Below are 23,090 nucleotides of genomic sequence, written 5' to 3'. Positions count from 1 at the left end.
TCTTTCTTTCTTTCTTTCTTTCTTTCTTTCTTCTTTCTTTCTTTCTTCTTTCTTTCTTTCTTTTCTTTCTTTTTTGTTTTCAGACAAGGTCACACTCTGTCACCCAGGCTGGAAGGTAGTGGTGCAGTCAAAGCTCTCTGTAGCCTTGACCTCCCTGGCTCAAGCAATCCTCCCGCCTCAGCCAACCCCAGTAGCTGGGACCAGAGGCATGTGCTGTCATGCTTGGCTAATTCTTTTTTTTTGTTGTTTATCTTTTGTAGAGATAGGATCTTGCTATGTTGCCCAGGCCGATCTTGAATGCCTAGTGTCAAGTAATCCTCCCACCTTGGCCTCTCAAAGTGCCGGGATTACAGGTGTGAGCCACTGTGCCCAGTCTCATTTTTGATACGGGTAATTTTTATCTTCTCTCTCTCTTTCTGTCATTCTGGTTAGAAATGCATCAGTTTTGTTAATCTTTTCAAGAAAACAGTTTTGGGTTTTGTTGATTTTTTTCTACCAGTCTTAATTTTTTTAATTTCTGCTCTTTTTTTTTTTTTTCTTTTTTTAGATGGAGTCTCCTCTATTGCCCAGGCTGGAGTGCAGTCGCCCAAATCTTAGCTCACCACCGCGCCCAGCTAGGTTTTTGTATTTTTAGTAGAGACGGGGTTCCACCATGTTGGCCAGCTGGTCTGAAACTCCTGACCTTGTGACCCGCCCTCCTTGGCCTCCCAAAGTGCTAGGCTTACAGGCGTGAGCCACCGTGCCTGGCCTCTGCTCCTATCTTTATTATTTCTTTCCTCCCTTTTGCTTTGGGCTTGAATTTTATGGTGGTGTATCTTTATTTCATTTAGTTTAAATTATTTTTAATTTATCTTGAGACTTCCTCTTTGACTCGTGAATTATTTAGACACATGTCGCCTAATTCCCAAGTATTTGAGGATTTTTCAGATGCCTTTCTGTTACTGATTTTTTTGTTTGTTTTATAATTTCTTTCTTTTTTTTTTTTTTTTTTTTTTTTTTTGTGTTGGGGTTTCCTTTTTTTCCCCGGGGGGGGCTGCAGTGAGCTATCGAGCCACTGCAGCTTCCACCTCCCAGGTTCAAGTGATTCTCAGCTTCAGCCTCCCAAGTAGCTGGGATTATAAGGACAGGGATTACACCATGCCCGGTTAAGTTTTGTATTATTAGTAGAGATGGCGTTTTGCCATGTTGCCCAGGCTGGTCTTGAATTGCTGACCTCAAGTGATCCACCCACCTTGGCCTTTCAAAGTGCTGGGACTACAAATCTGAGCCACTGAGCCCTGTTATTGATTTTTAGTTTAATTATATTATAGTCACAGAACATACATTTATAATTTCAGTTTTTAAAAATATGTTGCCAGACTCGGTGGCCCATCCCTATAATCCCAGCACTTTGGTAGGCGATGGTAGGAGGATCTCTTGAGGCCAGGAGTTCGAGACCAGCCTGGGCAACATAGTGAGTCCCCTGTCTCTACAAAAAAAAAAAAAAATAAGAGAATTAGCTGGGCATGGTGGCATATGCCTGTAGTCCCAGCTACTCGGGAAGCTGATCTGGGAGGATTGTTTAAGTCTGGGAGGTGGAGGCTGCAGTGAGCTATGATCATGCCACTGCACTCCAGCTGAGGTGACAGGGCAAGATCCTGTCTCAAAAAAAAAAAAAAAAAGCATTATAGTTTGTTTAATAGCCCAGGATATGATCTACATGATCTACTTTGGTGACCGTTCCATGTGTACATGAAGAGAATGTGTATTCTGCTATTATTGGGTGGAGTGTTCTATAAACATCAATTAGGATAAGCTGGTTAGTGGTGATATTTGGGCCTTTTAGATCCCTTATTGATTTTTCATCGAACTAGCTCTATTGTTAAAAATTAGATTTTCTATCTAACTAGTTCTATTGTCTAGAGGAGTGTGAAGTCTCCAATTATAATTGTCAATTTGTCTATTTCTCCTTTCAGTTTTATTAGTTTGGCTTCGTGTAGTTTGAAGCTCTGGTGTTAGAAACATGTGCATCTAAGACTGTTATGTATCTTGTTGGTGAGTTGACCCTTTTATGTAATGTTTGTCTGAATACTTGGTAATTTTCCCTGTTTGGATTAGGTAATTTCTGTTGTTCTATCACTGTTTTTTCTGTCATCTCCATTCTGCTATTTATCCAATCTAATGAATTTTTTATTTCATATGTTGTATTTTTTAGTTCTAAAATTTCCATTTAGTTCCTTTTTTCTAACTTCTGTTTTTCTTTGAGAATTTCTAAATTTCCATTTATTTCAGGATTGTTCACCTTTACCGAACCATGGAGCATGATTATAATAACTGCTTCGAAATCTCTGTCTAATGATGGCAACCTCTGGGTCATCTTAGCATTGGTATCTGTTTGATTGTGTTTTGTCTTGTGTATTGTTGTCAGCTTTTCTTGTTTCTTTGTATGTCAAATAATTTTGGATTATGTCTTGGACATTTGGAATATTACAAGACTCTGGGTCCTGTTAAAATCCTCTGAAGAATGTCAGGTTTTTTTCTTCGTTTGTTTATTCATTCATTTGTTTTTGAGACAGGGTCTCGCTCTGTCATCTAGGCTGGATTGCATTGGCACGATCATGGCTCACTGCAGCCTCAACTTCCTGGCCTCAAGCAGTCCTCTTACCTCAGCTTCCTAAAGCATTAAGGTTACGAGCATGAGCCACTGTGCCCAGTGTATTTGTTTGCTTTTTAAATCAGGGAGTCAACCCAGTTAGGCTGACACCTCAGATCCCAGGCTGCCCTCTATGAGTTATAGCTTCAATGTCAGTTCAGTTTTCAAAGCCTTTGCAGTGCTATTCAGATCCACCCCAAGTATACATACTCCAGGGGCCAGTCTGTTCAGTCTACACTTGTAGTTCAGTTCTCAGAGTCTTTGGTAGCTTATTTGGGTCAGTTCCATGTATGTGCAGCTCAGGAATAGGCTAGGACCTCTAATACAACTTTATGGGATCACATTCTCAAGCTCCCTTCTTTCTGTGATGCCACCCTATTCAGCTCCCAGGGGCCCCTTTTTCTCATTTTTCTTCCAGGCAAAAGATTTTTCCTTTCTTGGAGTTTTAGGTCCTCCTGTGTGACTGCTTCAGCTGCTGCCACCACCTAACCTTTCGGACAGGGTTTACCTTGCAGGGAAGGGGCTGGGGAGAAAAAGGACCCAGGGGATTTCTCCAATCCGATTTTTCCCAAGAGGGCCCCCTTTTCCAGCCTCTCATCAGAAAGAGTTTCCTTCTTTTTTTTTGAGATGGAGTTTTGCTCATTCTTGTTGCCCAAGCTGGAGTGCAATGGCGCGATCTCAGCCCTGCAACCTCCGCCTCCTGGGTTCAAGTGATTCTCTTTCCTCAGCCTCCCAAGTAGTTAGGATTACAGGTACACCCCACCACACCCAGCTAACTTTTTGTATTTTTAGTGGAAACTGGGTTTTACCATGTTAACCAGGCTGGTCTCGAACTCCTAACCTCAGGTGATCCGCCCACCTCACCTCCCAAAAGTGCTGGGATTACAGGCATGAGCCACCACATCTGGCCAAGAAACAGAGTTTCTTCTGTAGCTTTTTCCTTTGCTCCTGCGACGATTCTAGGATTTGGCTTCCTGAGTGTAGGTCAGAAAATATGCAAAGAAAAGCTCACCACCATGTTCGTCTCACTTAAGTTTTTGTTTTCCTCCCTAGTTCACCTTCCGCTCTTCACTCTTCAGAGTCCTTGTGTAGTTGTTTTGTGTCTTCTGTCAGGGTTTTTAGTTACAATCAGTGGAAAAGCTAGACTATAGTGTGCTTACTCCATCTTAACCAAAACCAGGAGGCTAGCTTTGTTTTAAATATTGGCATCTAATTTTAAGTCTGTCTGCAAGCCACATCTGAGATGCTAGCTGGCCAACTCTGCTTTAGTGGCACAGTGTGTCAAAATTTATTTTTCCTTTTTTTTTTCTTGGCTCACTGCAACCTCCTGTCTCCTGAGTTCAAGTAATTCTTCAGTCTCCCCAGTAGCTGAGACTACAGGCACGCACCACCACCCCTGGCTATTTTGTTTTTTTTTTTTGAGATGGAGTCTTGTTCTGCCGCCCAGGCTGGAGTACAGTGGCACAATCTTGGCTCACTGCAACCTCTGCCTCCCGGGTTCAAGCAATTCTCTGACTCAGGCTCCCAAGTAGCTGGGATTACAGGCACCTGACACCGAATCTGGCTAATTTTTGTGTTTCTAGTAGAGATGAAGTTTCTTTTTTTTTTTTAATTTGAAGATGGGGTTTCACCATGATGGCCAGGCTGGTCTTGAACTCCTGACCTCAGGTGATCCACCCACCTCGGCCTCCCAAAATGCTAGGATTACAGGCGTGAGCCACTGTGCCCGGCCAAGACAAGGTTTCACCATCATGTTCAGGCTGGTCTTGAACTCCTGATCTTGTGATCCACCTGGTTCAGCCTCCCAAAGTGCTGGGATTACAGGCAAGAACCACTGCACCTGGCCCTTTTTTTTTTTTTTTTTTTTTTTGAGATGGAGTGTCATTCTGTCACCCAGCCTGGAGTGCAGTGGCACTATGTCAGCTCACTGCAACCTCTGCCTCCCAGGTTCAAGCAATTCTTCCACCTCATTCTCCAGAGTAGCTGGGATTACAGGCTCACACCACCATACCTGGCCTAATTTTTGTATTTTTAGTAGAGGTGGGGTTTCACCATGTTGGCCAGGCTAGTCTTGAACTCCTGACCTCAAGTGATCTGCCCACCCTGGCCTCCCAAAGTGCTGGTATTACAGGTGTGAGCCACTGTGCCTGGCCTAATTTTTTCGATACTTAAGTTCTTAAGCAAGACTTGTCAGTACCAATGCCAGTTTTTCTAGATGAAAAGAGAGCAGAATACAGATTTATTCTTTCTCTGGTCAGAGCAAGCCCCTAAATCTGTCAGCATAATAATAGTGATTGCCTTTTTTTTTTTTTTTTCTGAAACAGAGTCTCACTATTTTTTGTATTCTTAATAGAGATGGGGTTTCACCACGTTGGCCAGGATGGTCTTGATCTCTTGACCTCGTGATCCACCTGCCTTGGCCTCCCAAAATGCTGCGATTATAGGCATAAGCCACCATGCCTGGCCATAATTGCAATTATTTTAGCAGAAATAATAATTACCAAGAGCATGGACTCTGGAGCCAGGCCTCTTGTGTTCAGTCGTCTCCTATGAACTGTGAGACCTTAACTCTGAATGACTTTGCCTTTCTATGTCTCAGTTTCCTCACCTGTAAAATGGGAATAATAATAGTGTCTACTTCCCAGGTGGTTGTGAGGATTATACAAATTCATATCCATAGAGTGCCCCTGATGGTGCCTGGCACAAAGGAAGGCTTGCTAAGCATTGGCTTTGATTCCTGTGGGTAATGGTTAATGTTTATTACACACATTGCCGTGTAGACAGCTTCACAGCGGCAAGGTAAGCCGACTTATCTCGCTTCCTCAGATGAGGCAGCTGAGATTTCAGAAGGCAAATGGTTTGCTTGAGTCCATCTGTCCTTCAGACCTTGAAATTAGGGAGGCGCGGGTGGCTGGGCCCGGGCTCAGGGAGTATCTGGCTGGTAATCAATCAGACAGCAGCGGCCGCTGCTTTTTAACATCATCTGGTCTGAGCTAGACGAGATGTGACCCAGGGGACTGAGTCGGGGAAAAGAATCAGCCCGAAGAGAAAGGCAACAGAAATAGAAGGGGAAGCCTGGTAATTGAGTGGCCCCAAAACGGAAAGATCAATGTTTTACTGCCAGTGAACAACCAGTTTCCCTGGCAGCAAGCTGAGGCCCAGCTGTGTGTGCTTCAGCGACCACAGCTGCTCCTGCAGTGCCTGCCAGCCCTGGTGAGCCCGTCTCTCGAGGCCTGGGAGCCAGAGCGGGAACCCCGGGGCTGCCCAGCCACACATGGTGTGTGCCTCTGGGTGGGGGGTGGCCCCCAGCTCCCTGCCTGGGGCCCAGGCTCCCCCACGAAGCCCACATGGGATAGCTATTTGCTATACTCCCTGTGTGACCTTGAGCAAGCCCCCTCCCCTCCCTGGGACCTGGCTTCACCAACTGCGAAATGACAGGCTGGGTCAGTGCAATGTGTCCGGCAGAAGAACCGTCTGTGGCAAAGGTCACCCGATGTCCAGGAAGCTGGAGATTCTTTGTGATCAAAGGCCAGGGGTCTCCACCATGTGGATAAAGCTTCTTTGATACCAGGGCTCCAGGAGATGGAAACAGCACGTCAGTGCAGACAGCCTGGTGTGAGCCACTGGCCCAGGAAGGCAGCAGGGAGCAGTGGCTGACTGTCGGGGGTCAGTAAGACCCGGCCAGGTTCAAGAGTTACCACTACAGCTGGGCAAACATTTTAAATGTTAAAAAAGGGAGAAAAAAGGCCAGGCACAATGGCCTATGCCTGTAATCCCAGCACTTTGGGAGGCCAAGGCGGGTGGATCATGTATCAGGAGTTCCAGACCAGCCTGGCCAATATAGTGAAACCCGTCTCTACTAAAAATACAAAAAAACCCCAAAAATTAGCCAGGCATGGTGTTGCGCGCCTGTAATCCCAGCTACTTCGGAGGCTGAGGCAGAGAATTGCTTGAACCCAGGAGGCAGAGGTTTCAGTGAGCCAAGATCGCACCACTGCACTGCAGCCTGGCAGCAGAGCGAGACTCCGTCTTAAAAAAGAGAAAAAAGAGGCTGGGCGCGGTGGCTCAAGCCTGTAATCCCAGCACTTTGGGAGGCCGAGGCAGGTGGATCACGAGGTCAAGAGATCGAGACCATCCTGGTCAACATGGTGAAACCCTGTCTGTACTAAAAAATACAAAAAATTAGCTGAGCATGGTGGTGCGTGCCTGTAATCCCAGCTACTCAGGAGGCTGAGGCAGGAGAATTGCCTGAACCCAGGAGGCGGAAGTTGCGGTGAGCCGAGATTGCGCCATTGCACTCCAGCCTGGGTAACATGAGTGAAACTCCGTCTCAAAAAAAAAAAAAAAAAAAGAGAAAAAAGAGTTATCACTGCAGTGACTTTATCTAAATGTCTTAAGCTCTCTGAGTCAGGCTCAGAGAGCTTAAGACATTTAGATATTTAAGCCTCAACTTAAAATGGGGGACTATAGTAATAGCTACTGTTAAGGTTGCTGTGAGGATTAAATGAGACTCTATGTACCCTCTGTGGACTCCAAGAATTTGCATTATCTCTCCACATAAGTGACACTGTTATTTATTTCAAAACTCAATGAGCCTGTGGCAATGGTATGTATTGGTAATAACCAGTATTATTACTATTATTCTAATAATTTCACACCTGTTTTTCTAAACGGCAGAACATCAGTGTGCCTGGTCTTTTTTTTTTTTTTTTTTTTTTTTTGTGAGACGGAGTTTCAGTCATGTTACCCAGGCTGGAGTGCAATGGCGCGATCTCGGCTCACCGCAACCTCCGCCTCCTGGGTTCAGGCAATTCTCCTGCCTCAGCCTCCTGAGTAGCTGGGATTACAGGCATGCGCCGCCATGCCCAGCTAATTTTTTGTATTTTTAGTAGAGATGGGGTTTCACCATGTTGACCAGGATGGTCTCGATCTCTTGACCTCGTGATCCACCCGCCTCAGCCTCCCAAAGTGCTGGGATTACAGGCTTGAGCCACCGCGCCCGGCTTTTTTTTTTTTATGGTGTGGGAGGCTGAGAGATGGAATCTCGCTCTGTCGCTCAGGCTGGAGTGCAGTGGCAAGATCTTGGCTCACTGCAACCTCCACCTCTTAGGTTCAAACAATTCTCCTACCTCAGCCTCCCTGAGTATCTGGGATTACAAGCTCGAGCCATCACATCTGGCTAATTTTTGTATTTTTAGTAGAGATGGGGTTTCGCCCTGTTGGCCAGGCTGGTCTCCAACTCGTGACCTCAGGTGACCCACCTGTCTTGGCCTCCTGAAGTGCTGGAATTACAGGCGTGAGCCACCGCACCCGGCTGGCCTGGCACTTTTGTGGCCACTACTCTGGGGCTGCCGCTTTTTGAAGATCCCTGTGAGAGCAGCTGTCGAGAAGTCACAGCCTGTGGCGTGGCCCTGGTTGAAGCCTAGACTATGGCTCGGGGTGCTCCGGGGACCATGCTGTGGCCCTCGGTACCCCATCTGCCCCCCCAGTACCCCATCTCTCTGCCTGTCATCAAACAACCCCACCCTCACCTCCGTCCTAGGGAGGCTTTCGCTGGCAGAGGAATGGACAACTCGCCCCACCAGGGTCTCCTAGCCTCAGGGAGTGGTGGATGCAGGGATTACAGAATCCAAATCCATGCGCTGATGCCTCTTAGGTGGACCTGAGGTCAGGGTTCTCATTATGAAGGCAGATCCCTGAACTTGGAGAGGACTGTAGGCATGGGCATGGGAGGCTAGGGGGTAGAGGGTGCCCCGGCCCATGCCCACATTCACAGACCCCCTATAATGCCAGCAATGCAAGGGCAGGAGGAGAGGAGGTGGAATGCCAGCGGGATGGTGGGTGGGCTCCCCTGCAGCCCTGCAGGTGGCACCTGGGCATCGCTATTCTCAGAAGCCACGTCATTGCCTAGCAGTATCAGAGGCTGGCATGGCTTGGGGGAGGGGCAGCTGCAATGCTGAGGAGGCTGGTGAAAAGCCATTTTCCTCCTTCACTGAAATTTTGCAGGTCTTTCTTGAGAGCCCACCAGGTACCAGGTCCAGGGGGTTTCACAGAGAGGACGTTGCGTGGCCCCTCTGCCTTCCCTCGCCCCAGGTGACACCAGAGCGGAAAAGCAGGGTCAGCTAGAATCAAGAAGCAAACGCAGAGCCACCAGGTTCCAGGCAGGGAGAAGGTGGTTAGGGTGGGGGCCCTCTTTGTCCAGTGCCACCTTCCAAAGCCCACTGGACACAGCCCCATGGTGCCAGGCCAGCAGCAGTGACCAGGGCTTCAGACCGCTGCTGCAGCTGCCATGCTGTAGGCATGCAAGAAAAACATGGTCCCCATGAACAGATGAATTCCCAACGTGGTTTGGCTTTGGTGTGGTGTGCTGGCAAGTCTGCCCGTAACAGCGTGAACACTCACAACAGCTGACAGGGGCCCTCAGATCCATCATCTGCAGCCCAGCCTGAGCGGATTCTGGAAAGAGCTCATCCTGGCCTGGCTGTGCTATAGATACTGATGGTGATTATTAGGGGGAGTGGCAAGGTGCCTCATGAGGCGTGTGAGCGTGTACACAAGTGGACGCGCTATTGTGTATGTGTGGCTAGCCAGCGGAACCAGCGGCTACCACCATCAACCCCTGACAGAGTGCCAGCATGTAAGAGGTGCACAGTCATCACTTGTTGAATAAGTGAATGAATGCATGAATGAATATGTGAATACATGAATGAATGCATGGGTGCTGTGGGAGGGCTGCCACTAATTGTAGAAGCAGTTTCAGATTTAAAAGCGGGCTTCTGAGCCAAGCGTGGTGGCACACCTGTAGTCCCAGGTACTGGGAGGCTGAGGTGGGCGGGTCCCTTGAGTCCAGGCATTTGAGGCTGCAGTGGTCTGTGATCATGCACTGCACTCCAGCCTGGGCAACAGCGTGGGGACCTTGCTCTAAAATATACATATATTATTGTTATTGGAGACATAGTTTCACTCTTGTCACCCAGGCTGGAGTGCAGTGGCACGGTCTCGGCTCACTGCAACCTCTGCCTCCCGAGTTCAAGCAATTCTCCTGCCTCAGCCTCCCACGTAGCTGGGACTACAGGTGCATGCCACCACAGCTGGCTAATTTTTGTATTTTTAGTAGAGACGGAGTTTCATCACGTTGACCGGGCTGGTCTTGAACTCCTGACCTCAGGTGATCTGCCCACCTCGGCCTCCCCAAGTGCTGGGATTACAGGTGTGAGCCACCATGCCCAGTCAATTATTATTATTTTTTGAGACAGACTGTTGCTCTGTCGCCCATGTTGGAGTGCAGTGATGCGATCTCAGCTCACTGCAACCTCTGCCTCCCGGGTACAAGCAATTCTCCTGCCTCAGCCTCCTGAGTAACTGGGACTACAGGCATGCACCACCATGCCCCTCTAATTTTTTGTATTTTTAGTAGAGATGGGGTTTCTACATGTTGCCCAGGCTAGTCTCAAACCTCTGACCTCAGGTGATCTGCCCACCTTGACCTCCCAAAGTGCTGGGATCACAGATGTGAGCCACCATACCCAGCCAAATTATCTTTTTGGAATAATAAATCTCGCTCTCCCTCAGTCTTCCTCTGTTGCCCAGGCTGGAGTGCAATGGTGCCATCTTGGCTTACTACAACCTCCACCTCCTGGGTTCAAGCAATTTTCATGCCTCAGCCTACCAAGTAGCTGGGATTACAGGCGCCCACCACCACACTCAGCTAATTTTTGTATTTTTAGTAGAGATGGGGGTTTCACCATGTTGGCCAGGCCAGTCTCAAACACCTGACCTCAAGTGATCCACCCGCCTTGGCCTTCCAAAGTCCTGGGCCAAGTGCCCAGAAAAAAAAAAAAAAAGTTTTTAAATGAAAGAAAACAAGCAGGCTTCTGGAATAAATGTCAAGAAGCTGAAATGCATGTGTTGGAAATTTCAGGGGGAAAAAATGGCTCCAATTAATTAGAAAAGATCCTTCTTACACAATTGGCCATTACCAAAAACAAGGGAAAAATAACCAGGGCTGGCAAGTTTGAAGTCTGTCGCTCTGACTGAAGACTAAATTGAGACACCTTTACAGAGGACAATTTGGCAACTGTTATCAAGAGCCTTAAGAAGACAGATAGGGGCTGGGCATGGTGATTCACGCCTATAATCCCAGCACTTTGGGAGGCTGAGGCAGGCAGATCACGAGGTCGAGAGATCGAGACCATCCTGGCCAACATGGTGAGACTCCGTCTCTACTAAAACTACAAAATTTAGCAGGGCGTGGTGGGGTGCGCCTGCAGTAGCAGCTATTTGGGAGGCTGAGGTAGGGGAATCGCTTGAACCTGGGAGGCGGAGGCTGAAGCGAGCTGAAAGCACACTATTGCACTCCAGCCTGGTGACAGAGTGAGACTCCGTCTCAAAAAAAAAAAGTAGATGTTTTATACAACCATTTATATTCATTTAGTCAGCAAATATTATGAAGCCTCTACCATGTACCAGTCATGGTGCAAGCGACCAGGTACGTAGCAGTGATCAGAACAGACAGGCCCTTGCCCTTACAGAGCTTACTTTGTAGAGAGAAGATATAAATTAATCAAATTATCACACAAGCATACAACTATATGAAAGAAAATGGAGTAACTAAGGCTAAGACTTTCTGCAGTGAGACGGAGAGATGGCGGGAAGACTGCACTCACACCTGCTGCAGTTCAAAACACACACTATTCCAACAGACTTGGATACACAGCTGAAGTCACGATCTGCCAGCTCCAACATTTCTCAGCTGGGAGTACCCTAATTAACGAGCCAGTCAGAAAGGCTTTGCAATTTAGGATTTCTGCCCAGCCAATGAGGTGCCTCTGAAAACAACTTTTTGTGGAAATCCTACATAAAAAATCCTCTCTTGGCCCGGCACGGTGGCTCGCACCTGTAATCCAAGCACTTTGGAAGGCCAAGGTGGACATATCACCTGAGGTCAGGAGTTGGAGACCAGCCTGGCCAACATAGTGAAACCTCCTCTCTACTAAAAATACAAAAGTTAGCCAGGCGTGGTGGCGCCCACCTGTAATCGCAGCTAGTGGAGGTTGCAGTAAGCTGAGATCGTGCCACTGCACTCCAGCCTGGGCAACAGAGTGAGAGTCCATCTCAAACAAACAAACAAAAAAAAGCATTATCTCCTGTACTTCCCTCCCGGGATGCTCTTCGGGGCTGTCCTGATCCAGTGTACCTGGATTGCAATTTTTTCTTTCCCAGATAAACGCTATTTCCTTTGACCTCCATGTCAATCTCTTTTTAGCTAACGGTAGCAAGTTATAACAGATAGTTTGAAGGGAAAGTATAGGATGCTACAAGACGGAGTAGCAGCAGGGTGGGCCCTGATTGGATGGGGGTGGTCAGGACAGGCCTGTCTGGGGGAGGGACATTTAATAGAGGTACAAAGGGAGAACTGAAGGACGGATAGACATTGCCAGATGATGAATGGGGAGGATAGCTATTCAAGATACTGAGAATAGCATGTGCAAAGGCCCTGTGGCAGAGAAGAGTGTGGTGGTTTGCTTGAGGAGCTGGCCAAAGGCCAGTGTGGCTAGAATATGGTGAGTGCTGAAGATCGTGGGAGGAGAGGGAGTGGAAGGGGTCAGATCACACGGGGCCTCGTGGGCCATGTTGTGGAGTTGGGATTTTCATCCTAAGTGCGGTGGAATGATACTGGAAGGTTTTCAGCAGAGGAGAGGGTAACTTGACCCAGTTAGACTTGCATGAGGTCCAGGAGAGAGAGGATGATGGCTATGACCAGTGGGGTCCCTGGGGTGGTGTGGAAAATGAGGGAGCTGTGGGATGCAGCGGGGGCGTGGACTGGATGTGAGTGACAGGGAGCAGACCCAGAGATGCTGAGCAACCCTGCAGTGGCAGGAAGGGAAGATGGGGTCAGGGAGTGGGACATTCAGGTGGGTGGTGTTGGAGGGGTGATGACTGGGTTGAACAAGGGACTTGGCCCCGAGGTGGGATATGAGGCAACAACAAAATTAAGGATCTGAGAGGCCATCTGCACAGCTGCCAAAACCCCAAAAGACGAGTTGTAAAAGCAAAAAGCTGGAAATAACCAAAATGCCCAACTATTAGGGATGGTTACGTAAATCATGGTGAATCCACCGGGCAGAATATGTTACAACCACTAACAATGAGGGTGGTACACACCAAGCAGCATGGAAAACTGTTTCTGTTGTACTTACTGTTACATGGGAGAGAAACTCCCCATCCTCGGGGATGGGTGACTCCGCCAGGCAGAAACTTACTTCCTCATTCATTTAACACTGTTTATTGACATGCAAGATACAAATCGAACAGAAAAGTACACCAGCCGCAAGCGTCCAGCTTAGTGAGTTTTCCCCATCTAGCCAGTGCCTAGAACAAGAAATAGAACATGAGAAGCGGTGGGGTTTCCAGGCCTTTTGCAATGAGTTTGTGTTCGTTTCGTGTGAAAGAAACCAATTTGAAAACATGGGCAGAGCCTTGGCTTTCGGTGCGCAGCCTCTGTGGGAAGTCAGCTCGGCCCCTGAAGCCGTGTGCTGGGGGAGGAGCCGGCGTTGGCTCTGCTTTTTCTCGCCCCAGTTGTCTGTCACCATGAGGAGGATAACGGCTCCACAGCTGATGCTGACCACAGGGTGAGGGGGAGAGGACTGGGCGGGGACACTGGTGTCCCTCCCCTACTCCCAGCCTTCCCGTCCCAGCTCCCTGAGTCTTTGGGGGATCCTTGGGCGCCTCACACCTGTCCCTGCTTCCTTCCCACAGGTAGAAAAACTTGTGAAATATTTGGATCCCAACGACCTGGGGAGAATCAACTTCAAGGACTTTTGCCGGGGGGTGTTCGCCATGAAAGGTGAGGTCTTCTGGGCTCTCCCAGGAGCTCTCAGATCCTGCCCAGCTGGGGAAGCTGCTGTGACTGGGGTCCCAGCCTGGATTCCTCCCCAAAGGGGTCCCAGAGCCCAGGATGGGCCAGAAGTAGGCTCTGCCCTGGCTCCCCGGGGAACAGAGGGGAAGGATGCAGTTGCCCCAACCGTGGGGGCTGTGGTGTCACCCATGGAGGTCACTTCTGCCCTTCCCCTTGTCTGCCTGCCTCTGGAGAAAGCCTCCCTCCCTGCTTTTCTGGCCTCTTCCTCTCTCTCCCGCTCTGGAATGACCAAACCCAAGGAGTCTCCTGGGATGTGGGAGGGACTCCAGTTTTAAGACCAGGGCAGTCCTGGGCAAACCTAGACAGAGCGCTGGTCACCTGACCGCCGTCTCCCTCTGAGCTGCTTTTGTGTCCTCCCTGCTCCCGCCTCCCTTTTTTTTTTTCCTTTGAGACGGGATCTGGCTCTGTGGCCAGGGCTATTGGAGAGCAGTGGCACTATCATGGCTCCCTGCAGCCTCTACCTCCTGGGCTCAAGCAGTCCTCCTGCCTCAGCCTCCTGAGTAGCTGGGGCTACAGGAGGTACACCACCATGCCTGGCTATTTTTTGTATTTTAAGTAGAGATGGAATTTTGTCACATTGCCCAGGCTAGTCTTGAACTCCTGAGATCAAGTGACCCTCCTGCCTCAGCCTCCCAAAGTGCTGGGATTATAGGCATCAGCCTCTGTGCCCTGCCCTCTCTTCTTAATTCTTCCTAATTCCTGCCTTTCTTCCCTGCTCCTCCTTCCAGCTTTAAGAGGGACAAAATAAATCCCTCTGTCTTGTCCCAAATTCAAAGGCCTGTGTGAGAAACTTGCAGGAATCAGAAGATGGCCACTCACCACTAAGCTGTTTATCTGAGACAGTGAGGGCTAAGCATGGTGGCTCTCACCTGTAATCCCAGCAATTTGGGAGGCTGAGGCAAGCAGATCACTTGAGTCCAGGAGTTCAAGACCAGCCTGGCCAACATGGCAAAACCCCATCTCTACAAAAAATACAAAAAAATTAGCTGGTCATGCTGGTGTGTACCTATGGTCCCAGCTACTTGGGAGGCTGAGGCAGGAGGATCACCTGAGCCCAGGAAGTCGAGGCTGCAGTAAGCTGAGTTTACGCCACTGCACTCTAGCCTGGGTGACAGAGTAAGATCCTATCTCAAAAAAGAAAAAAATCTGAGACAGTGGCACAGGTCACCAGCTGGGTGGGCTTGCTAAGGCCTCCCCATAGCTGCGTAGAGAATGCAGTCACTACTGGAGTCCCAGTGTGTCTGGTTATCTGTGAAGGAAGCCGTGGCTTCCTGTCTGTGGCTCAGATCAAGGTGAGCCGCTTTCTGTGGGTGCCTGTGAGTCCAGGGAGGGCGGAAGGATGCAGGAATTACTGCAGCAGAGTGAGGGGTGAAGGGAAATGAATGCACAGTGCAGGGGCGCAGAACACAGACGGCGCCAGAGAAGGATTTGGTGGACAGTGGGCCACTGCAGGCTGCACCCTCCATGTGCCTGTGCCGGGTGCTTTTCCAGGTCCCCTCCCGTGTTCAGAACAACCTAGGGGCATTTGCTGGGGCACCCAGGAGCGAGGCCAGGCGAGTACAGAGTCAGCAGGAACTGGAGTTGTCCTGTGAGCGGCCCTGTCCTGGACGTCCCAGGGTCTGCAGGATGTGGGGGGCACCCAGCCTCAGAGGAATGGGTGTGTTTGGAGTCCCCGCAAGCCAGGCGGGCAGCACTGCCTTAGGTCTCCTCCCCCAGGAAGGCCTCCTGCCCTCCTGTTGCCCAGCCTGCCCTCTGTGTGTGGGAGTTAATCCCAGAGAACAAGGGCCTGTCACAGCCCCCTCCACAGTGCCCGGAGCCGAGTTCCACACCGCCTGGGCTCCATCCCTGCCTTCCAGTGCTCAGCTGGCCTCCTGCAGCCTCAGGCCCCCACCTCAGCCCTTCCCCTCCCATGCCCGTTAGTCAGAAGCAGGGCAGCCATGCCAGGCTGAGGTCTGACACTTCACCGTCCGTATGCCTGTCTGTGCAGGGTGCGAGGAGCTTCTGAAGGATGTGCTGTCGGTGGAGAGCGCCGGGACACTGCCGTGCGCGCCGGAGATCCCAGACTGCGTGGAGCAGGTAAGGCTTGGGGGGCCTCGGGGTCCTCCGTGGCTCTGCCTCCTCCTTCTTGGTCTCGCCTTTGCTCCATTTTCAGTATCTTGGAGGACCCAGAACCTCCCTCTGAGGATCCTTCTTGAGCATCAAAATCAAGAAATAGTTGTTTAAACAGGAGCCCTGGGGCGCCTTGGGAAGCCCCAGCAGAGTGAGTAACAGCTGGGGGTCCTCACCAATCAACTTTATTCCCCATCGGTAGCACAGAGGGGAAATCGAGTTACAGAGAGGGAAAGTGACAAGTCAAGGGCAGGCTGGACTAGAATTGTTTCTTCCTTTTCTCCTGCACCGTCGCTCTGTGAGCTGAACAGTTCCTGTTTGTTTATTTCAAACAACAACGATTCTCCAATTCTCCAACACTAACTGGTGTCCAGCAATCAGTTCCGCCTGCCGCCAACTACCCAGCGTTAGCACAGACTCCACGAGTCAAGGTCAACCTCATGAGACTGCCCCACCTCCCACGCCAGCTGCAGGTCTTCCTGGCCCACTGCAAACACAGGGTTCCCAAGACCACCTCCCTCAGGCTGGGTAATTCACTAGAAACACCCAGGAAACGGTTATACTTATGATGATCAGCATATTACAAAGGGTACAACTCAGGAATAGCCCCACGGAAGAGATGTACAGGACAGGGTATGGGGAGCAGGGTGCAGAGCACCCACACCTTCACTTAGGGGCACTGCCTCCAGCATATCACCGTGCTGCCAGCACCCAGGCTCTCTGCATCTCATTGTTCAAGAAACTGTAGGCCTGGCATGGTGGCTGATGCTTGTAACCCCAGCACTTTGGGAGGCTGAGGCAGAAGGACAGCTTGAGCTCAGGAGTTTGAGACCAGCCTGGGCAAGATGGTGAGACCCCATCTATAGAAAAAAATTAAAAATTAGCTGGATTTGGTGGTGCACACCTGTAGTCCCAGCTACGGGGGAGACTGAGGTGGGAGGGGCATTGAGCCCAGCAGTTTGAGATTTCAGTGAGCTGCACCTGCGCCACTGCACTCCAGCCAGCCTGGGAGACACAGCCACACGCGTCTCCAAAACAGTTTTTACAACCCGGTCTTCAGCCCCTCTCCTCTCCCTGGAGGTGGGGGGTAGGTGGGACGGTGAGGAAGTTCCACCTCATTGTGTGCTTGGTCTTTCTGGTGACCAGCCCCATCCTGAAGCTCTGTACCAGGAGGCGGGACAAAGACCGCAGTCCCCAAGGCTCTCTTTTACTGTTATTGTCGCCTAGTGGGTGTTTCTTACAAAACTTTGAGCTAGTTTTCCAAACACTGCCACTTCATCCTTCAGAGAAACAGTTTAAGGCGCACAGTTGACACCCGCCGAGGTCCCTCCTGGTGGTCACACCCAGAACTAGAAGAGGGTGATTTGGATTTCTCATCCAGTCCAACCCCCGAACGTTTTCTCCAGCTCTGATGGGTGCCTCATCCGGACCCCAGAGCATGAGCATGTTTATAGTTGAAGGAGATCCAGGACTCAGAGGCCACTTTGGCCGACGGTGGGCCTCTTGGAATCCAGCTGGGTCGTGGGATCTGGGTTGGGTTCCCTGGGCCGGACTGGAGGAGGGACAGTCCATAGAGAGGGACACAGTGCTAAGGACTCCATGGTGGCAGAGACCAAAGCCAGGCACCTACTGAGGGCCAGGGCCCCCAGGCTGGGGGTCAGCCTGCTGGACCTCAGGCTGCTGTACTCAAGGCAAGAGCCTGCAGGGATGCCTGAAGACTCCAGGCTCCAGGCCCGTGCCTGTGCCAGCAGTGATGGCTCCAGGTCTGTCTTCATGGGTCCAGCATGCGGGGGTTGAATATGTGTTCGGAGCCAGCTAATGGAACCAGGATTAGGGCAGAGGACCCCCACTGTGGTACAAATACTGAGTGCCCCAGGTGCTCTGTGGAGGGGCCCCTTCCTGGATTGCTGAGCAGGAGGCAGGGTGCAGAGGTGTGCAGGACTGGGTCCGTACCCACGTGGGCCACCCAGGACAGGCCATGCAACCCGGGCACGTTCCTCTCAACCCCTCTGAGCCTCCGTGTCCTCAGCTGTAAAACAGGGCCTGCCGTTCCAATCTGGAGGGTCTGCTGTGAAAGTTCAGTGGGAAGACAGACCCCTAATATGTGCTAATTCCTCACCTGCTGCTGTGTCTTGGAGATGCGTGTAAGAAAATGGTGCTGAAGTTACCGTGTGCATGTTTCAGTTTGCCCTTGGATGCTGGTGTTGCAAAATTATGTCAAAGTAAAGCCCTACCCCGGTAACTGGAGGGTAGAGTGGAGCTGAGGCTTGGGGTGGGGGGGGAAGGGGGAGGGTTGGGGTGGCCTGTTCCCTGTAGTCTTTGGCTGCTTTCGAGACCCCCATGTTCTGCCATCCACGCCCCCAGAAAAGATGGCACGTGGAGAAAAGGTGAGCAGGGAATGCAGAAGAGCCGGACTCCACCAAGGTACTCTTTTTTGTAAACTGATACTGTTTTCCTCCAAAGTCTAGAGGTTACAGGAAAGCAGAAAGAAAGACCACGTCAGCCTAAGTCAGCAAGCCTGGTGCTCCTCCTCACTTCTTCTTGGGTCTTTGCAATCCTATAGGTGTTTGTTGCTTTGGATTTTAAGTGTCTCGTGAGTGAATTCTTTTCTGCCCTCCATGGAGGTCTGGCCCAGCTTGGTTGGCCAGAGCCTAGTGAGATGGCGGTAGGTGGGGACACAGTGACAGCCTTGTTCGTTATGCTCACTGGGGCCACTTGGTTGACCTGGGCTCCATTCCCTACCATGGGCTCCTGCGTGTTGGGAGGGGGAGGCAAGGGCACGGTCCAAAGGCCAGCCTGCGGACGGACAGCTTCTGCAGTGACGGGTTGTGAGTGAGTCCCCTTCCCGGCTCAGGCTCCTGTCATAGCAGGGTCAAGACCACAGAGAGTGGGCTGAGCTGGGCAGGTCCGAATGTCTCAGGCCCGGCCCTTGGCACCCTGCTGTGTCTTAGTGGTCCCCTAGGGGTCAGTCTGAGACCGAGAAGTGGGTGCCTGGCTCACTAGGTAGGTTTCCCAGATGCCCCCAGGGAATGCACACCTGAGGCACGATTTGAGGGGGTGTGGGGATGGCACACAGATGGGCTGGAGACGCGTGACCCCTGTGCCATGTGTGTATGTTGGGAGATGAAGCTTGTCGTCACCACTGGATGTGGGTCGTAGTCAAAGCAGCAAATGCCTGATTGCTGTCTGGCGGGCGAGCAGCTGCCACCTGGCCCCTGAGAGCACCCTGTCCTTTTCGTCCCCCTCCCAGGCCCCAAGAAGCGCCCCCCTCCCACGCATTAGGCATCAGGCAGGGGCCCCTGGGGCTGCCTGTGCAAGTCTATCCTGGGCAGTTGATGCCTGGATGCACCAGTTCCTGACCTTACTGGATGGGGCTCCACCTGCATCCCCAGAGCCTCCGGGACCCTGGCACAGGGACACTTTGAGGCTTGGGAACCCCAGCTGTTGGGCAGGCTGTTGAGTTTCCTGATCCAGGGAAATTTGCTTCTGGTCAAAGGGAATGCTAGGCGTGTCCTCAAGGACTCCCCAGGGTCCCTGGGTCCAGGCATAGGGTCCCTGGAATAGCCCTGGGAGTCCCCCTGAGACAGTCCTGCTCAGGCTGCCCATCAGCCCCCAGTCCACATGCTGTAGGGGCCCCCATGGGGACGGTGAAGCAGGAGCGGCAGGGAACAAACCTCTCGAACACCGAAGAAGGAAGTGGCTTTTTATTCAGCCAGGAGCTGCAGGGGGCTACGGCCTCATTCGCCGAGCTCTCTGAGCTGCAGCTTCTCTCCCCTTTTATAGGCTTACAACGATAAAGGGGAAACTGAGGCGGAACTATGTCATTGTCCATTTGTTGGATGTTCGACCTTAAAATCTTTTGGCTTCATTGATTTGCTAGTTTCTATGCAGTGTGAGCGGGGACCAGCAGGGGAGGGGGCTTACAGAGACAAGACAAAAGCAACAAGCTGTTTTTTGGCAGAGGTGTTTCCAGGAGGGAGCCTGGTCTGTGGAGAAGTGGGGCGTGACCCGGTGCCGGGCTCCAGCCAGCGGGGACAGCATTCATTTGCAGCTCTTTCAAGCTTAACAGATAGCAGAGATGCTGGGAACTAAAGAGAGAGTCATTTTTCCAGCTCTTTGGTATTTTATTTTATTTTTTTCTTCTTCACCCTCCTTCCCATCTGGAAGTGGGGGAGGGAGGAGATGAAATTGAAGGAGGCTGGGGGTCTCCCCTCTCAAGGGGACAAGGAAATATGTGGAGAGCCCACCCTCGGGTGCTGAAGGCAATGGGATAGTTGCTAGGGGCCCGTGGTCGCCCCTCGGCAGGTGGTGATGTGAATCCTAATCCTACAAGTGCTGTAAGGCCCTGGGCCCTGGTCGTCTACCCTACAGTGGATTAACAGGGAACCCCATTAAATGGAGAAGGCGTCTAGCCACCTGCCCCTCCTGTGTGGCCACCACGCCAGCAAGCAGTGCCAATCGCCTCCAATCCAGAGTCATCCTCAGCGCCCCTCACGCAGCCGCCTCGAGTCCTCCGTCCCCACTCATCCCGCCTCCCCTGCCCATTGCAGCCACTGCCACCACTGACTGGGCATCCTCCTGTCCTCGGCCTTCCTCTCTCCACATCCCCATCCCAGTTTGCCAGGCTGTCCCAAAGTTGCTGCTCTGATTTGTCACCCCACTCCTGGGACCCGTCCTTACCTGGATAAAAACCAGCATCGGCTCCTACCCACTGCTTCCGCCTCATCCCTCACCATGGCGCATCTCACACCTAAAACTGGTGAGGCCTAACCGCTCCCCGTTTTTTGTTGTTGTTTTTCTTTCTTTCTTTCTTTTTTTTGAGACGGAGTCTTGTCCTGTCGTCAGGCTGGAGTGCTATGGCACGATCTTGGCTCATTGCAACCTCCATCTCCCAGGTTCAAGCGATTGCCCTGCCTCAGCCTCCTGAGTAGCTGGGACTACAGGTGCATGCCACCACGCCCGGCTAAGTTTTTATATTTTAGTAGAGACAGGGTGTCACTATGGCCAGGATGGTCTCGATCTCCTGATCTCGTGATCCACCCGCCTCAGCTTCCCAAAGTGCTAGGATTACAGGTGTGAGCTACCACCCCCGGCCTCCACTCCCTGTTTTCTGAGAAGGCCATGTTCTCTCTTGCCTCCCAGCCTTTGCACGAGTTTTCCGTTCTCCTAGGATGTCCTCCTTTCCGCTTCCTTATCAGGAGCTAAGGTCTACTCATTTTTTTAAGACTGAATTGCCGGGCGTGGGGGCTCACGCCTGTAATCCCAGTACTTTGGGAGGCTGAGTGGGAGGATTTCTTGAGCCCAGGGGTTCGAGACCAGCCTGGACAATATAATGAAACCCCTTCTCTTAAAACAAAAACCGAAACCATTGGGTGCGGTGGCTCATGCCTGTAACCTCAGCACTTTGGGAGGCCGAGGCGGGTGGATCACGAGGTCAGGAGTTCGAGACCAGTCTGACCAACAAGGTGAAACCCCGTCTTTAATAAAAATACAAAAAAAAAAAAATTAGCTGGGCATGGTGGCACGCACCTGTAATCCCAGCTACTCAGGAAGCTGAGGCAGGAGAATTGCTTGAACTCGGGAGGCAGAGGTTGCAGTGAGCCAAGATTGCACCACTGAACTCCAGCCTGAGCCACAGAACAAGACTCCATCTCAAAAAACAAGAAACTAAAAAAACAAATTTACTTAGGTACCACTTCCTCAGGAAGCTTCCCTGCCTCCCTCTACTCCAGCCCAAAGGAGAAGGACCTGGGCTGAGCTTCCTGGGGGCCCTGTACCCTCTATCACTGCCCAAACCTCACCCTTCATGATGGCCCCATGTCCGCCCAGTGGCCGCAGGGCTCAGGCTGGGCTCCTCTCCCAGGACAGCACCCCCGGCAAGCATCCTTATCCATGTTCCTTAAGTGTGTGTTTAAGTATTTCTAGGAGTAGATATCTGGAAGTGGATTTGCTGTGTCAAAGGGTATGTAGATTTTGTTTTCTGATAGATACAGATAAAATTTTCTTCTACAAAGCCTGTACCATTCATATCACCCAAGCAATATATGAGAGTGCCCTTTGCTCCAGGGCCTTCGCCAGCCCTGGAAGCCGGCCATCCACCTGCTGGTCTCCGGCTCGGCAGCCTGAGAGGAGGAACCCCGTTGCTGCTGTCCTCTGTGCTGCCCTGCTTCCTAGGGAGGCAGGCTGTCTTTTTCGTATCTTCCCACACCCTCTGGATTTCTGCTCTTATCTATTCACTGGAATGTGAATTATCTATTCACATTCTTTGCCCATTGCAAATGGTTGTTTGTTGTTTCCTTATTGATTTATAAGAAATCTCTGTATTCTGTTTTTCGATTGTTTGTAGGTTTGTTTGTTTTTGAGACAGTCTTACTCTTTCACCCAGGCTGGAGTGCAATGCCACAATCTCAGCTCACTGCAACCTCTGCCTCGCGGGCTCAAGCGATCCTCCTTCCTCAGACCTGCAAGTAGCTGACACCACAGGCACATGCCACCAGGTCCAACTAATTTTGGGGTTTCTTTTTCAGTAAAGACAGGGTTTTGCTATGTTGCCCAGGCTGGCCTTGAACTCCTGAGCTCAGGTGATCTGCCCACCCGGACCTCCCAGAGTGCTGGGATTACAAGCAGTAGCCACTGTACCAGGTTGAAATCTCTGTATATCCTGATTATCAATCTTTATGCATTTTGCTTGTGTTTTAATCTTGTTTTGGGAGTGTTCTATTGCACAGAATGTTAATTCTCATGTCCTCACTTATCAATCCTTTTACACCATTTACATTTTGTATCATTTTGTGCCTTCTCTACCTCCAGGCTTCCTCCTCCTGTATATAGTTTTCAGACACTTTTGAGAAAAAAAGTATTTATGCTTAGCTCTTTGATCCACCTGAAGCCTATTTTTGCTTTCAGTGGGAGTAGATTCTGGCATTCTTCCTTCCTCAATATGGCCAGCGCTTTGAGTTCCTACTGTCGAATAGTCCTCCTTTCTCACTCGATTTGAAATTTTACCTTTATTGTAAGCTAGCTTGCCTTATACATGTAGGTCTCTCTCTAGACTCTGGTCTGTTATATTGATCTGTTTGTCTACCTAATTTTAAGCCAAAACCATAGTTTCAGTTACTCGTGCTTTATAGGTTGATATCTGATAGGGAAAGGCTCCCTCATCCTTCTTCGTTTTTTTTTTTTTTTGACACCTTTTTTTTGTTGTTGGTATTCTTACATATTTTCACTTCCAGAACAGCCTCTTTGTCAAGCTCTATTACAAATCCTGCTGGAGATCATGTTTGAAATTGAATTTGTGCATTAAGTGAAGGAAATTGGCTTCTTTACCATATTGCATTCTCTCATCCAGGAATATCTCTTCATTTATTCTGGTCTTTTATGCCCTCTAGGAAAGTTTTTTTTTTTTTTTTTTTTTTTTTTTTTTTTTTTTTT

General features: G+C 50.4%; 1 protein-coding gene across 1 annotated transcript in view; it reads left to right on the top strand.

Moving 5' to 3' along the window:
* The window catches only part of RAB11FIP4 (RAB11 family interacting protein 4), a 134,255-nt gene that overhangs the window by 26,887 nt on the left and 84,278 nt on the right, over positions 1-23,090 (top strand). Inside the window, exons 2-3 of the mRNA XM_032280959.1 lie at positions 13,391-13,478; positions 15,538-15,626. Of these exons, the coding sequence (XP_032136850.1) occupies positions 13,391-13,478; positions 15,538-15,626 (177 nt within the window). The remainder of the gene's footprint in view (positions 1-13,390; positions 13,479-15,537; positions 15,627-23,090) is intronic.

This window comes from Sapajus apella, unplaced genomic scaffold, assembly GCF_009761245.1.
Source record: "Sapajus apella isolate SASKATOON/1434 unplaced genomic scaffold, GSC_monkey_1.0 scaffold12, whole genome shotgun sequence".
Taxonomy (NCBI): domain Eukaryota; kingdom Metazoa; phylum Chordata; class Mammalia; order Primates; family Cebidae; genus Sapajus; species Sapajus apella.
This window is presented reverse-complemented; position numbering and strand designations above follow the sequence as displayed.